Below are 14,897 nucleotides of genomic sequence, written 5' to 3'. Positions count from 1 at the left end.
TTTATGAACACTCCTTAGTAAATGACTCAAGGTAAAAAAGCAGAAAAGCATCCAATGTTAGGAAATTGCAACCCAATACCGTGTAATTTAAACCTGCAGTTGCTTCTCTTGTGCTAAATGACATACAGATGGGTAGCTTAGTTCTCTCAATTTTGGGAACACAATTGGTCTTTTTGTATGAATGAACATATATTAACAAAAATATTTTGGACAGAATCGTTTAATTCTAATTGTACAGATTTTAATTATCCATGCCATGGAAAAGAATACATTTAACCCAGAGATTTTGTCATGTTAAATTTGCAATTAATGAATCTTTTTGGACAAAATCAACAGAGATACAACCCTTCCAACTAATAGAGAAATAAAAACAGAAAGATAACTTTTAAGAAGTCTGGAGTGAATGGAGCAGAAACTCGGTTATGACAGTCAACTGAGAGGTAACAAAGAGCAGTTCTGCATTCAGGCTCTGGAGAAGCTTGCTCTGACAGGACAAACATTTCTCATCTGCCCCTCAGAAAAGATTAAAAGTGTAAGTAGTAGGTGTTTGGATAAAGCCTAGAGTAATATGGGTTCCACCAAGATGAGAGACCAACAAGCCATCAGTGATATGCCAGCTGTTCCTGTGGATCTTTCTAGGCCCAAGCAACCCAGCCTGCTCTGTGGAAGGTTAGGAGAGGTGCTGTTTGACAACCCACAGGCCTACGCCAAGGTGTGACTTTCTGTTTGGCTCTGGTTAGTTATCTTCCTGCCTCTGTATTTTCTCATGGAGAATCAGCCGCTCTATCTTGGTGGCCCTGATTCTGGAAGCTGATATGCTTCTTTAATCCCACAATCAGGGGAACCGGTTAGGCAGTTTTCTCCTGGTTTCATTTCAGTGACCTCACATACTATGACATCAGGTGACTTAACAGTAAAAGACATAGAGAGCATTTCTATTTTAATCAGAGTTCTTTTCATTTCAGAGGAAGTTGAGTTTAGTACTCAGGGAACGAAGCAAGCTTTCTTTTAGTAATTTCAAAACGTGGTAAGAGATTTTTGCACATAGGGCCAACTGTAGGCTCCTTTCCCACAGTGATGGACGGCAAAAAAAAAAAAAAAAAAAAAAAAAGCAAAGAAAAGAAAAGCAATTCTATTACAGTGAGTAAGGGTTGCCCTGTCTTGGAGTTATATTTCTTTTCAGTCATTTGTGTAGGTAAAATAAAATACCACATATAAACAGGTGTTGTCGGAACATTTTACTGCAGTCTGTATAGGTTGAAATAAAAGCCACCATTGTTATTACAATCACATTAAAATTATTTCACCATTCAAATACACCTAATCAGTGAAGTCTTCCTAGATATACTTTGCAAAAAAGAAAACTGTAGGTCTCTAAGTAAAATCACATTCACTTTATTTTTTTTTTCTTTGTCTTCCCCCTCCCTGTTTTTCTCACCTTTTCTTTGGAACTTATTGAATCTACATTAGTGTAAATGCCTTCTTCTGGAGTCTATTAAAGTTTTCTTGCTGCCTGTTTAACATTGTGAGATACAGTCTTTAAAGACATTTGTTTCTAAGGACTCTACAGAACCTAGTGAAGTGTCTGACAGAATCACAGAGAACAACAAATTCCTAGTTATGGAAAAATGCATCTTTAGGGTTTAAAAAAAATAGGATGCCATTTCAATGGCCCAGAATGGAAACTGAATGGTGGTTTCAAGCTATCCGACTAAGTTGCAAAATTATTGAATGGGGAATTATTATTCAGCATGATATGCCCATCATCTTATACACATACAGTGTAAATGTTTATAAACAGAGTTATGCTTTTTGAATTTCTTTGAAAAAAAGGATCTCCTGGTGCTAGGAGACATAAAGGACGTACTACCATCTTTGCGAATGTTCAGGGAGTTGTTACCATACCATACCATACTACAGTTGGCTGTAGCACCTTGTCGGTGCTCTAGTGGAAGCCCCCATATCTTGAGAAGGACTCTCTTCAAACTGAGAGAAATCGTCAGCCACAGTTCAGAAACGTTTGTCTGGTGCGTTAGGGACCGGTCTAGTGGTCGACAAGTGACTGCAGATGCCGGGCTGTGGCGGCCAGCCAAAGCAAGTATTTAGGATGCAAACTGAAAAGACTCCTTCTCCCATATCCTCTCTCTTTCCAGGGTCATGTAGGGATAAAAAGAGCTGTAAGGTGGTCTTTTCCCAGCAGGAACTAAGGAAGCGGCTAACACCCCTGCAGTACCATGTCACTCAGGAGAAAGGGACCGAAAGGTAAGATGACCTGTAAGAAAAAGTCATTAAGAACTAGTTTTCTTCACCCCCCCACCCCCATGGCTCTGAATCCTTTTCCTTGCCATTTAATTTAAAGAATTCTACACTTATTCGCTAAAATCTACAAATTAGTATCCTTGAAAAGGTTGAAAATGGTATTGTTTAGGTTAAGACTAAGTTTTATTTATTCTTTCCCCCATTTAATGAACACTCTATCTTATGTAAAGTCACAAGGCTTTTATTAAGGGCCTGTTTTTAGTTTACTACAAAATGTGTGGAAGTAATAGCGATTTAGGTACATTTTTTGGGAAGACATCACAGTAAGCAAAACCATGAGGGACATGGCACTCTGCCAGGATGCTGAAATTTTGAAGGTGGCCATTGTAAGTATAGACGTTTTGGCTGCAAAAAGAAGGTAGCATAATTTAGTTCCTTTCTACCCCACTCCAATTTCTTTTTGAAGCACATGTGGAGAAAGTATTTATTGGCTCATTTGTGGTTGGAATGTCAAAAATTTTCAATAACTGCCCTCACATGGCTTTGGTCCTTGGAAGTTCGCCCTAAGTCCTGAAAAAAGAGTTTGTTCACTTCCAAGACGTTTTTAGTGAATAAAGTCTCTCTCAGCTGATTCCAGCTCAAAGGTAACCTGCCAACGTCCAACCATTTTGTTGTTTAATTTATACCATGGAGGCTGGCATAAGGCTGTAACTTACCTCTGATCCAAATTTATTAATGATGTAACTTCTTGTTTTCATTCATGAACTGAAAGAGCTCTTTACCACACATGGGGGCCTTGTTAATGGGCAAAACTCTCTTCCTGTCACAGTATATACTGTTTACTGAATTTACCGAACGTTGACTCTCTGACGAAGTCTACTCTCACCACACAGTGAGCCAGTGGTGGGCTTCAGCCTCAGCCCAGGAGGGCCTCTACCCGTCCTGTTGTGTACATGACTAGCAAATGATTTAATGCACACAAACAACTAGAGATTAGGTCATTCTTAAAAATTCTGTTTATAAAAAAATTGGACCTCATAAAGAGGGTGAAAGGATAATAAAAACAAGCTGCAGAGCACATAGACTTTTTGTTGGGCTAGCACAGCTGATTTGTATTAGCTGAATGACCTCCTAGCCTCTAAGATTGTTAACTTAGAAAAATATTCCCTTAAAGCTGCAATATTCCTTTTCGAACCAAAAAATAAGACTCCTTCCACTTGAAGGCTTGGACCCTTCTGCATTTTTCGGGTATACTGTCTTGGATACTGTAGAGTAGGCAGAAAGCTTATGTAGTAATGTTTGTTTTTGTTTTTTTTCCTGCGAATCTGAATTACAAGGGTTTGTTTGTTTTTTTTTTTTTGAAGAGCAAACATTTTTTTTCTAAGCATTACATAACTAGATGGCTTGATCTCTCTCTTTTTTTTTTAACCTTCCCTAGTTTGGAGTAGTTAGATGCACATTTTATTATACAGATTTAAAATCGATTGGTAATGTTCAGATTTCCATATGTTTGGTCTGTTCTCATCTTAGGACAAAAAGCCCTTGAAAGATTTTTTAGAGAAATATATTTTAAGCAAATAAGTTCTACAAGAAATCATGCTAACTTTAATTTTTTTAATGCTCTGTTTATTGTTTATCAGTGCCTTTGAAGGAGAATATACACATCACAAAGATCCTGGAATATATAAATGTGTTGTTTGTGGAACTCCATTGTTCAAGTAAGTGTGTTAAAAACCTATGGATGTGGAAATATCGCAGATGGCAACAAACTAGTTATTGCTCATTGACATTAGAATCTTTATCCTACTAAAAAAAGAATCTTTATGCTACTAAATTTTCTTATTTCTATTATTTCTATTTCCTCTCCACAAAACAGAAGTGATTATTGACTTTCATGATAAATGACCAGTTTGGTAGACTGGCTGACTTTGCACTACTTGGATCTTTGAAATACCCAACATTAACTTGCTCATTGTAATTAACCATGGTGCTTAGAAGAGCTATGAGAGATATTTTGGTGGGCATAGAAATGTTTATATATTTATTGACTATTCCTTTATCAAGTGATGGCCCTATATTTATTGGGCCATAGTAAAAGTTCTCCATGTGCATCCTTTGGATTGAATAATATCCACCTAGTTGATTATTCATATTTCTGCAATGAAGTGCAGTGCCTGTACTGAAAGTAATGTGGTTATTACAACTGATAGTTATACGTATGTAAGCAAATTATCTTTATTTTAAAGATCTCAAAAGTTTAGTATAAAACTAGCAGTATGTAGACTTTTTCACCAAAATAGTCAATTCAGACAGTGTAGATTATGGATCTTGTTCAAGAAAGGAAAATCTTTACCCAAATTTATTTATCTAGGTGTAGAAAAATCCTAGAAGCCCTGTACTTCCCATGGGGATGATTATTTAGGGGAATGAAAAGACAGAAACCGTAATTGAGAGTAAATGTCATTTATTTAAAGTAGAATTACAAATTTCTAAGGGGAAATGAACAAACAAGAATCTGATACGTGTAGCATGTAAAACATACTTAATATCTCTCCATAAATGTTTCCCTTTTAAAACACTAGCATTTACAGATTTTCCAGAAATAACAGGAAACAGTAGTTTCCTTGAAATTTTTTTAGAAGTTTAAAACCTTTCTTAACTTGCATAAACCTTATTGCACATTAGTGTTGGTGGAGAATCTGCTCTGAATTCTTATGTATTTATTCTTCATGTTAAAAAAAAACAGCCCTTCAAATTGTCACCCATTTCCTCTCAGAAAACACACATCCTTATATTTCAACACCTTTAGCTTGTGTCATAATAGTTGATATAACACTTAAGATAGTTGCTGAGCCATGTTAAACTTGTTAATATCCCAAATGGTAAAAATTGGCCACATCCCCTTTGCCTTTTGTTTAAGATTCTCCATCTCTTTCCCCATCATGTGATTCAGTAAAGTGGTGGATCTAAAGAAAAGCTCACTGTTTAAAATAAGAAACAGAACCCCCGTAAACGAAGGATTTAACCCATGTGAGCTTTGGAGTCACAAATACTGAAAAGCAAGACCTTTCTTTAAACATAGGTACTGGTGAGATTCAGGGAGTTTCACATTTGAGGCGATACTATGTCAATTTCCTTTAGCATTCTTATAGGGAAAGCTTTTATTTTCTAAGTTTCTAAGGAATATGGTTTAATATTTTTATTCTGTTTCCCCCTATTTTTAAATTGTATGCCTCTCCTTACTTGGTTTCTTGTCAATGTTAGTGGGGGAAAGGCTTTAGCCTTTATTGTAGATTGCATTAGTTCACTGGTCCAGTGCTGCTGTCTTCACACTGGAGAAATTGTACCTTGGGCGTCCCTCAAGACTTTCCAGGGGCCACAGGGCATGGACAGTTTTGAGGGAATCAATTTTCTGGTCCTCAGCTTCTATATGTATGCTTCTCTGACACTGATGTGTCTGAGAGTCTATGGTCGGCCACCTCTCTCTTCCTGTCTCCTCTATCACAATCCCCTTTCCCACTTTACAGATGTCATACCTTTCACTCATCCCAAATCTTACTATGATTTATCGTCCCGGGATAAAATCTCTAAGGCATCAAGCAAAATGACAGTTCAAGAATGCATTACTTCTGAAGGGGAAACCCATGAAAGCAAGGCCAAAAAAATATTGAAAAATATTGGACTGGCAAAAAAAATTGAAATAGTATTTCATCTCGGTAAGACTCAGTCTGCCTGCCTGCTGTCTGCTTATCTCTCTCTCCATCTGTTGTCTGTTGTCTATCCATTTTCTACGGGTCTCCTTAAGCGAGACGGTTGTCATGAAGATACGTATCCACATATTTACTTAAATTTTAAACATGAAAGTCTTTTTTTTTTTTTTGACAGTTTCATTTGATTGATAGATATGACAGACAGGACTGCTCTTGCAAATGAGGTTATATGCCAGACTTCTCCATTCATTAAATGACCTGAATATATAACTGTAAGGTTTTGACGAAAATGTATTTTAAGCATGTAATCTATTTGCAGAACACCCGAAAATTCAATTATTTTTTTCAATTATTTAAATTTTGATAAGAAATTGCTTTAAAATATATAAGGGAGTATGTATCAGTCAGCACACAATCTGGATACAGAAACCACACAGTAATTTGAACAGGAAAGTATAATTTAAAGAATTACGACCCTAAACAGAGGATTGTGGTAATGAGGGATTGGCTAGAAGGCAGAAAATAGAAATTCTAAAGAATACAGAAGTAGCAAATGTAAGAAGCAATCGTGACCCCCTAGGGCTGAGGTAGAGTCCGGAGAAAAGCTCCCCCCTGAGGGCCCCTCCCCCCACCTTCCTCTCCCAGGGGCTGAGATCTGGGTCTCAGGACGCGGCTGCCCCTCACTAAACAGCAGAGAAGTCACTGCGGTGTCATGACTGTGCAACTTTCTGGAAATCCACCTTCTGGAATTTGCTGGAAATCTACCCTCTGCCGTGCTGGGGAAAGCTGTTGAGAGGAAGGTGTCTCTCTATAGGCATTCCACTACAAAAGAACCGGAGTTGGGGGGATGGGAAGCCGGGGGCGCCGCTTCCTGCCAGGTGCTGCTGATTCCTGGCACTGCAGGCCGCCCTGGCACCGGAGAGGCTGGTGGTGCCGCGGGAGCCTGTCACCGGGGAGGTGGTGTGCGCTGCAAAGGCCGGTGCCCGAGACGCCTTTCTTCCGGCGGCAGCGGGGCAGCGGAGAGGCTGTCTCCCTGGCAAGGGCCTAGAGGGAGAGAAGTACGTGCACTGCAAAAGCCAGCTGCCGGGGACGCTGCCCGCCCCCAGGAGCCTGTTGAGGAAGCATACTGCAACCAGGAAGGGGACACCTTTTTCTTCTGCAGTTTTCCTCCTGTGCCCTCTACTGACAAAGTTTAATATCATGTTAGCTGACAAAGGAAAAAAGGATTTAAAGGCCCCAGCTCCATTTTAACAGAGCAGACAAGGCTAGAGGAGAGAGAGGCAGTAAATTGATAAAAAGCCCAGAGTATATATATATATATTTTTTTCCTCACAAAATTCTTTTAGGTTTTACGAGCAAAAGTTTGAAAGCCTCTCGCTAGTTGAGTTAATGGCGTCCACTATGCTACCTTCTGGAGGTAGTTGGTTTCACACTTTGAACACAAAGGGCCCGGAACAATTGAGCTGTGTGTGTGAGTGTGAGTGAGAAAGTGTGAGGGGCTTTTTTGTGTTTGAAAGCAGGCAATAAGGGAAGAAAATTAGGCGGAAAAGACTACGTAGAGTAAACAGTATGAGAAATAATAGTGGGAGGGAAACAGATAAGAAATAAGACGAAGAAAGAAATGCTGAATTTGAAAACGCCTAATCATTAGCAGTATGAAAAGGTGGTTTTCCCAACTGCTCTTTCTGTTACCAATACTCAGTGTGTGTGGGTGCATTCACGTATGTGTATAATCCTCTTCTGTCACTTGACTGATACCTATTTACACAATATTTCCTTACAAAAAAGGCCATTCAATTATTCTCATTTCATTTGCAAACTTGTACTCTACCCTGAATACATTCCCTTTCAACAATATACTGCTTTCTTACTGCATACCAAGTACAAGAACCTTATTCACAGACTGCTTATAAACCCAATGTGTAATTTATTCCATGGTTCACATTTTCTTCACATTCACAAATTCCACCAACCTAGTTTATTTCTCATATGGTACTACCGAGTTTCAGTTAGTAAATTAGCTGACAGAGGTAAGAATGTTCTCTCCTCTGGTCATTTGAACTTATAAAATTTCATAAAATGAATTTATTGCACATCAGATAAACGAGAGAAGGCTTTGGCAAAATAATGTAATTCAGAATGGATTTTTGACCACTTATATTTTGCTTTGGCTGACACTTTGCCAGGTGGTGTGGCACAAATAAAATAAATTGATGAACTATTTTTTCCCCTTAAAGTACTTATAGGTTTTTTTGTTGCAGTGATAAGAAAAACAGAATAAACACTTAGAAAATATGGAAAAATAATGCTAGTGTCTATTTGGATGTGCCTGTTAGAAATGCTTTCATGTGGTGGGGCACCTGGGGACTTAGTCAGCTAAGAACCCGACTCTTGATTTCGGCTCAGGTCATGATCTCAGGGTCGTGAGATCCATGCTGAGCATGGAGCCTGCTTAAGATTCTGTCTCCCTCTCCTTCTGCCCCTCCCCCTGCCCTTGTGTTATTTCTCTCTCTCTCTAAAAAAAAAAAAAAAAAACCAAACCAATCAAAAAAATACGCTAAATATTTGTTTGTTGATCAGATTCATGTCTGAGCTTTGTGGGATAGATTATGGAGAAATTTTGAATAAGTCAATAGCATGATGAAAATGGGAAGTAAGCCATAACAGTGCACAAAATAGATTTCATCTTCTTTTTTTAAAGATTTTATTTTATTTATTTGTCAGAAAGAGAGAGAGAGAGAGAGTGTACAAGCAGGGGGAGTAGGAGAGGGAGAAGCATACTCCCTGCTGAGCAAGCCGCGCTATGCGGGGCTCAATCCCAGGACCCTGGGATCATGACCTGAGTCGAAGGCAGATGCTTAACTGACTGAGCCACCCAGGAGCCCCGCAAGATAGATTTCTGGAAGTGAAAAGAGGAGGGAATAAGGGTGACAGCTTCAGTGGGAACTTTTTTTCCTTGTTAGCTGATAAACCTCGACATTTTCCATGTGTGGTCAACTCCTAATAATTTTGTTTAAGACTTGGAAGAACCACATAGGATAGTTTTTATTCTGTATGCATTAATTTCTCAGGCCTCTCACTGAATTAAAAGCTCATTTTATACAGGGTCATGAATGGTAATGATAATAATAATAATAATAATAATAAAACAAGAGCTAACATTTACATAGCACTTACCATATGCCAGGCATGGTTGTAAGTGCTTAATATAAATTATTTTTCTAATCTTCACAACAACAATACATTTTACAGATGAAAGAAACTGAGAGAGGGTAAGTATTTTGAGAAGATCATACCCAGTATACAAATAGATTTAGAATAGTAACACTTGAACTTTTAGACAAGAAGAAAGGTAAAGAATTATAGGGAAATAAAATTTTAATTAATTTAATATTTTATTTGGATCGCTCTGGTCTGGTTATTTTCCCAGCATAACTGGAACACACACGCACGCACACACACACACACCTCAATTCCTTGAAAAAACTGTTCTATGTTGTAGTAGGTAAGTTGAAAATTGAAGACCATTCCAACCTAGGGGGTGCTTAACCAAAGGTAAAGAGCTCTGCCGTGACAGGTCATCAGTAAGGTCTCAGCTTCAGATGGGTTATCCGTAGGGAAGTCCTTTGGAATCCTGACAGGAAGATGTAGACACCCAGGAAGCCATCAGGCTCTTCGGCGTCTGTGAGGTAGGGCAGCGGCTGGATTCCTCACAGGCAGGATTCCAGTTACTGAAACTGGAAGGTCATTTTATTTTCACTTTATTACATTTCACCCTCATTACATTTTCTCAAGTAACCGTGTTCCAAATTTTCACCACTTTTTCTGAATTCTCTCTGTATATTTCAGATGAGACTGAGGCCAACTGACAGGAGCTATCTTAAATATCTTTTCCTTCTATCTTGACGTTGCTTCTTATCTTCATTATCATCAAACAGAACAGGCAACTGGTGGAAACCAACGGAGTATTAGCCCAGATGTGCAAGCCCAGACTCACCACCTCTGAAAGGGACAAAATAAAACCAAACAGGTGTAAGAACTAAATGCAGGAAAAGGCCTAGTATATGGCAGATATTCAACAAATGTTAAATTCGAGTGGCCTGACCAAGTTTTGGGAACATATCCTACTATCACAACAGCCTAAGCAACTCCTTATAATGTGAGAAAGTACAGGCTTTATTAGAGAGAGTCCGTCTGTTAACAGTAGATATCAGTGCGATGAGTCACTGCTCCAGCTGTGTTGCTGCATTTCAAATGGAACTCTGCTGCAAAACCATTCACACATGCTACATTTCACACGAGCCTCCTGTGCAATTTTATTCTAGGCTACTAGAAAATTTAAGCCGTTTTTCAACTCTTTAAGAACATAAGCCCTTTCACTGCAGAAATTCCAGTTCAGTGCCACACACAATTTACTCAACTATGCTACTCCATGTACGCCATTCCACTGACCATTAAAGGAGACTTTCAAGATAAACTTTTCCCCTTCTGATGCTATGTTCTGAGTGCGCCCTGCGTGCAACTGTGTGTGTGTGTGTGTGTGTGTTGTTGTTGTTGTTGTTGTTGTTTTGTTGTTGTGAGTGGAGAAGATGTAAAAGAGAGGGGAAGGGAGTTTTCCATTCTTACTCTTTATTCAAATCCCATTTTCTCAACCCTTTAAAACGCTATCCATATAATATTTATTCATAAACCATTCCAGTCACTATGGAATTCTACCAGGAAGAGTAATATGAACTTCACTTCAAGCTTTCTTTTTATGGAACTCCAGCTGGAAATTGCTCATGATTCCAGCAAATGTTTCTTAACCTGTAACAAAGTGCATTTAACTTGCATTTGGAAGATGTGAATTGCCCTTCACTTCATTCTAAATCCTTAAACGAAGTAAACTTTCCAGTACAATGAAAACTACTCTGAAAGGAACTAGATTTCTGAGTAGTGGCTTAAACTCGTGTTATATCTGAATAACCCGTGCATTATTTTGAGGAGAATATGAAATTGACTTCTCTCATCCCATTGGCCCTTCCTGTCTTGTCCCCACATACGGTGATTTACAGGAAAAGCATCTGTAACAGAGGGAGTTACTCTTCTGTCCACATCTCATCTGAAAGCTCAGGGCAAGCCCACAGTTAGATTGAAAGAAGAGTGACTTCCTGGAACTACTGGCAAAAAGAGGGAGCAAAAAACATGGCTAGTGCCTGGCTCATTAGACCACCAGGAAAAAAAAAAAAAGGGAAAGAAAGAAAAGCATAAATAGCATAAAAGCATAGCATAAAGTAAAGGAAAGAACAACACCATTTTAGAAGCCAGAAAACGATAGCAAGGCATGATTCAAAGTTTTACAATATATGCAGAGGTATTATAACTCCCTTTTCTGACACACAGAAGAACTGAAGCAGCGCCTACACATAAAATCCCCGGATAGCTGAAAGTGATTTGTGTGCATATCTGTATTTGCGTGAGGAAAAGTGGGGGCAGGGCACTCTTGGCCTTTGTTACCTAAATCACACTCCTGGTTCTTGAGTTAATTTTCCAAATGTAGACAGAAACAGCTTAGATCCTTCTTAGTGAATTAGAATGGATAGTTTAGATTCAACTGGGAAATACAATAGGCAAAGTTTTAACTATGATTCATGTAAATTTATCTTGTTTGTATAAATATGAATCAGAATATTAAGTGAATATTTATTATTACAGTTCACAGACTTAGAAACTCCTGAAGGACATCTTACGAAAAATAATGTGCAAGTTGTAAGCCAGTCCTTCTGAGGCAAGCCACAAAGCTACTTTTCCTGTAAATGAGTAATCCTTTCAAAATGTGGTCACTTATTCAATGAGACTCGCATATATTTTCATTCAGGTTCATGTCTTCACTGTGTCTTACACGTGGGCAAGTAACCCATCATGGATAACCATAAGCAAGTTCCTTCAATGTTCCATCTCATTTTTCTCATCTGTGAAATGGTGAGAACAACATCAGCCCTTTCTAACTCACAGCACTACTGTAGCAAATGAGATAATCACATAAACATGCTATGGAAGATACAAAGAGACACGTACGAAGCAAGGTTTGTAAAAACTGTGCAGCTTTAAATAAGTTTACATGGTAAAGTATAAACATAATGCAAATCTGAAGTTCTCAAAATTAAGTCAGCATAGTCTGCTTTTGATTCCAACCTTACCACATGTTTCATAATATAGTTTGACCTAGTGATCTGTATCCAAAATATTTTCAGTTTCTGCTGAATAATTAAAAACAAATTTAGTCTAGATTCTAAATTCCCCAACTAATATGACTTAGATGAGTAACTGAGAGTTTAAATACGTTAGTTATTTGCAAATCTCTCCTTAACAAGTCTATAAACTTCTTGAGAGAATAGCTCATGACTTGGGATTTTTGTAACCCCCATCTCCACCCAGTGCAGGGCCATAGGACTTTGCATATCCTTGGTACTCAACTGTTTGTTAGATAAATGGTTTGATTCCAGTAAGTCAAGAATAGCAGCAGAGTTAAATGGTTTAAATTGATACTAGAATGGAGGAAGTAGAAATAAGCACTTGGTTATAGACGTCCCTAATCATTATCTTCTACCACACTCTCTAAAGCGTTTTCTGTAGACCACTCATGGTACTTTCACTGGATGCTTTTTTCAACAATAGTTGCATTGCTTGCAACTGCAAAGGCATACCTGTCCCAACTAAGAGACAGACGAAAATGTCTATAGCTGGGACTTTTACAAGGAAACATTAAAAAGAGCAAAAAGTGACAAAAAATAGGGTCAGCTACCCAAAGCTGTATCAAAAGAGAAGTACATAGTCAAACATTTTTTAAAAAGATTTTATTTATTTGAGAAAGAAAGAAAGTGAGAGAGAGAGAGCGCGCACAAGCAAGGGTGGGGGAGAGGCAGAGGGAGAAGCAGACTCCCCACTAAGCAGGGAGCCCCACATGGGGCTGGATCCCAGGGCCCTGGGATCATGACCTGAGCCGAACTCAGACGCTTAACCTACTGAGCCACCTAGGCACCGCCAAAGTCAAACATTTTTATTATTAAATATAAGAAAGATAAAAAATAACTGAACTAAACAGTCAACTCAAAAATGCTAGTAACATAACAAAAACAATAAAATAAACTAGGATAAAATGCCCACCTTTTCCCTCCAGGAATTTGCCAGACATTCAGAAGCAGAGATACCAGCAGGCCAGGATTTTTCAACCTCAGCACTGTTGGCATTTGGCCTGGATAATTCTTTCTTGTGTGTGTGGGGGGGGGGGCTGCCTTATACATTGTAGGATGTTCAGTAGCATTTCTGACCTCTACTCACTAGATGCCGGTAGCACAGTCCTGGCATTCCCTACCCCCCCCCCCCACCTCCCCAAGCTGACAAAGAAAAATTTCTCCACATATTATCAAATGCCTGCTGAGGGCAAAACTACCTCCATTTGAGAACAACTGATCTCGACAACCAACAAAACAGTAAATCAAGCTCTGATTTGTAATGTTTGCTGATTTCTGTGGTGCAAATACTTCTACCGTGGATCACATTTCAAGCTGCAAGTGTGATATCACTGAATGTGGAGTTGGGAAGAGATGTGTAGTAACACTATTATATAGTTTTTCTATAATACACATGCAACAGAAATTAATAACAGACAATAGTTAAATTTAGCTAAAAAATTTAGAAGTGGTGAGTTTTGGAGTATTACCTTTGCTTTTAATATAATTTATTTAGTTGTCAGTTTCTATAATTTATTTTTAATAATGCCTGTGCTTAGCAGCTGACTTTTATGTTCCTGAAATTTTAGCAATGCACTCTCTTAAGCTTCAGGACACCGATGTATGGGTGCAAACTAAGGGTAGACTAAATTCATCAAAAACTGCAACCCAGACTCAAGTTAGCTCAGTCCCTGATTAGATTAAGGTAATCTTTCCTTTCCTCTCCACACTCTAACTGCCTATCAGAAGATAGGATGAACCATCTGTAAAAGAAGATTACATCATCTAGCGTCCAGTGTTTTATACACACTGTCTGGCATTCATCAAAAATTACCAGATATACCAAAGTAAAGGACCAAGGGAAATAAACTGACAAAAGAAACAGGTCTACAGATGGCCCAGATATCCAGATATTTAAATCATCAGACACAGACTTTAAAATAAGCCTGATAAATAAATTTAAGAAAATAGATGACAAGATGGGGAATTTCACCAGAGAAGTGGAATGAATCTATTGTAAATAATAAAATAGTTTGAGGGCTGAAAATGCCATAACTGAAATATAAACACAAGAGATGAATTTAACAGCATATTGGACATAGAAGAAGTAGGATTAGTGAGCAGAAAAACAGGTCAGTAGAAAATATTCAGACTGAAACTAGGGGGGTTAAAAAAATGAAAAGCTATTGAGAAGATAATACAAAAATTACAGTTTGAGGAAGAACATATAAAACATAAAAAGTAACGGGAAAGAAGCAATTATTTGAAGAGAGAATAGCCAAGAATGTTCCCAAACTGAGAAACAAAAAACAACAACAAAACTCAAGTCACAGATTGAAAAAGTGCTATAAATCTGAAAGAGGATGAATATGAAGAAAACCACATCTGGGCACGTCACAGCAAATCTGATGAAAATCAAAGGTAAGGAGAAGATCTTAAAAGCACTCAGATAAATTAACTTGAAAAATAAAAACAAGTAGAATTGTTAAATAAAACCAAGGGGTTGATCTTTGAAAAGACCAATAAAGTTGACCATTTCTGTCAGGTCTAATCAAAAAAGAAAGGGAGAAGGAAAAGAAAATAGGTTGCAAACACTAGGAATGATGGGATAAAACCAACGATATGAAAAAAAAATTAAGAGAATACTATATATAATCCTATTCTAATAAGTTAAGAATCTCAGGTTAATTTTCTAAGAATCAAATGAGATAGAAAA

At 38.1% G+C, this 14,897-nt stretch overlaps 1 protein-coding gene across 3 annotated transcripts in view; it reads left to right on the top strand.

Annotated features, from left to right (window-relative positions):
- Window positions 1–14,897, top strand: part of MSRB3 (methionine sulfoxide reductase B3) — a 164,892-nt gene that overhangs the window by 44,798 nt on the left and 105,197 nt on the right. For all 3 annotated transcript variants that reach the window (XM_045789655.2, XM_045789653.2, XM_045789654.2), the window contains 2 exons: window positions 2,154–2,262; window positions 3,900–3,977. In XM_045789655.2, the coding sequence (XP_045645611.1) occupies window positions 2,154–2,262; window positions 3,900–3,977 (187 nt within the window). The remainder of the gene's footprint in view (window positions 1–2,153; window positions 2,263–3,899; window positions 3,978–14,897) is intronic.

The sequence above is a fragment of the Ursus americanus genome, chromosome 17 (genome assembly GCF_024610735.1).
Source record: "Ursus americanus isolate L20-20 chromosome 17, mUrsAme1.1.p, whole genome shotgun sequence".
In the NCBI taxonomy this organism is placed as follows: domain Eukaryota; kingdom Metazoa; phylum Chordata; class Mammalia; order Carnivora; family Ursidae; genus Ursus; species Ursus americanus.
The sequence above is the reverse complement of the archived record's forward strand: the minus strand, read 5'-3'. Positions and strand labels throughout refer to the sequence as shown.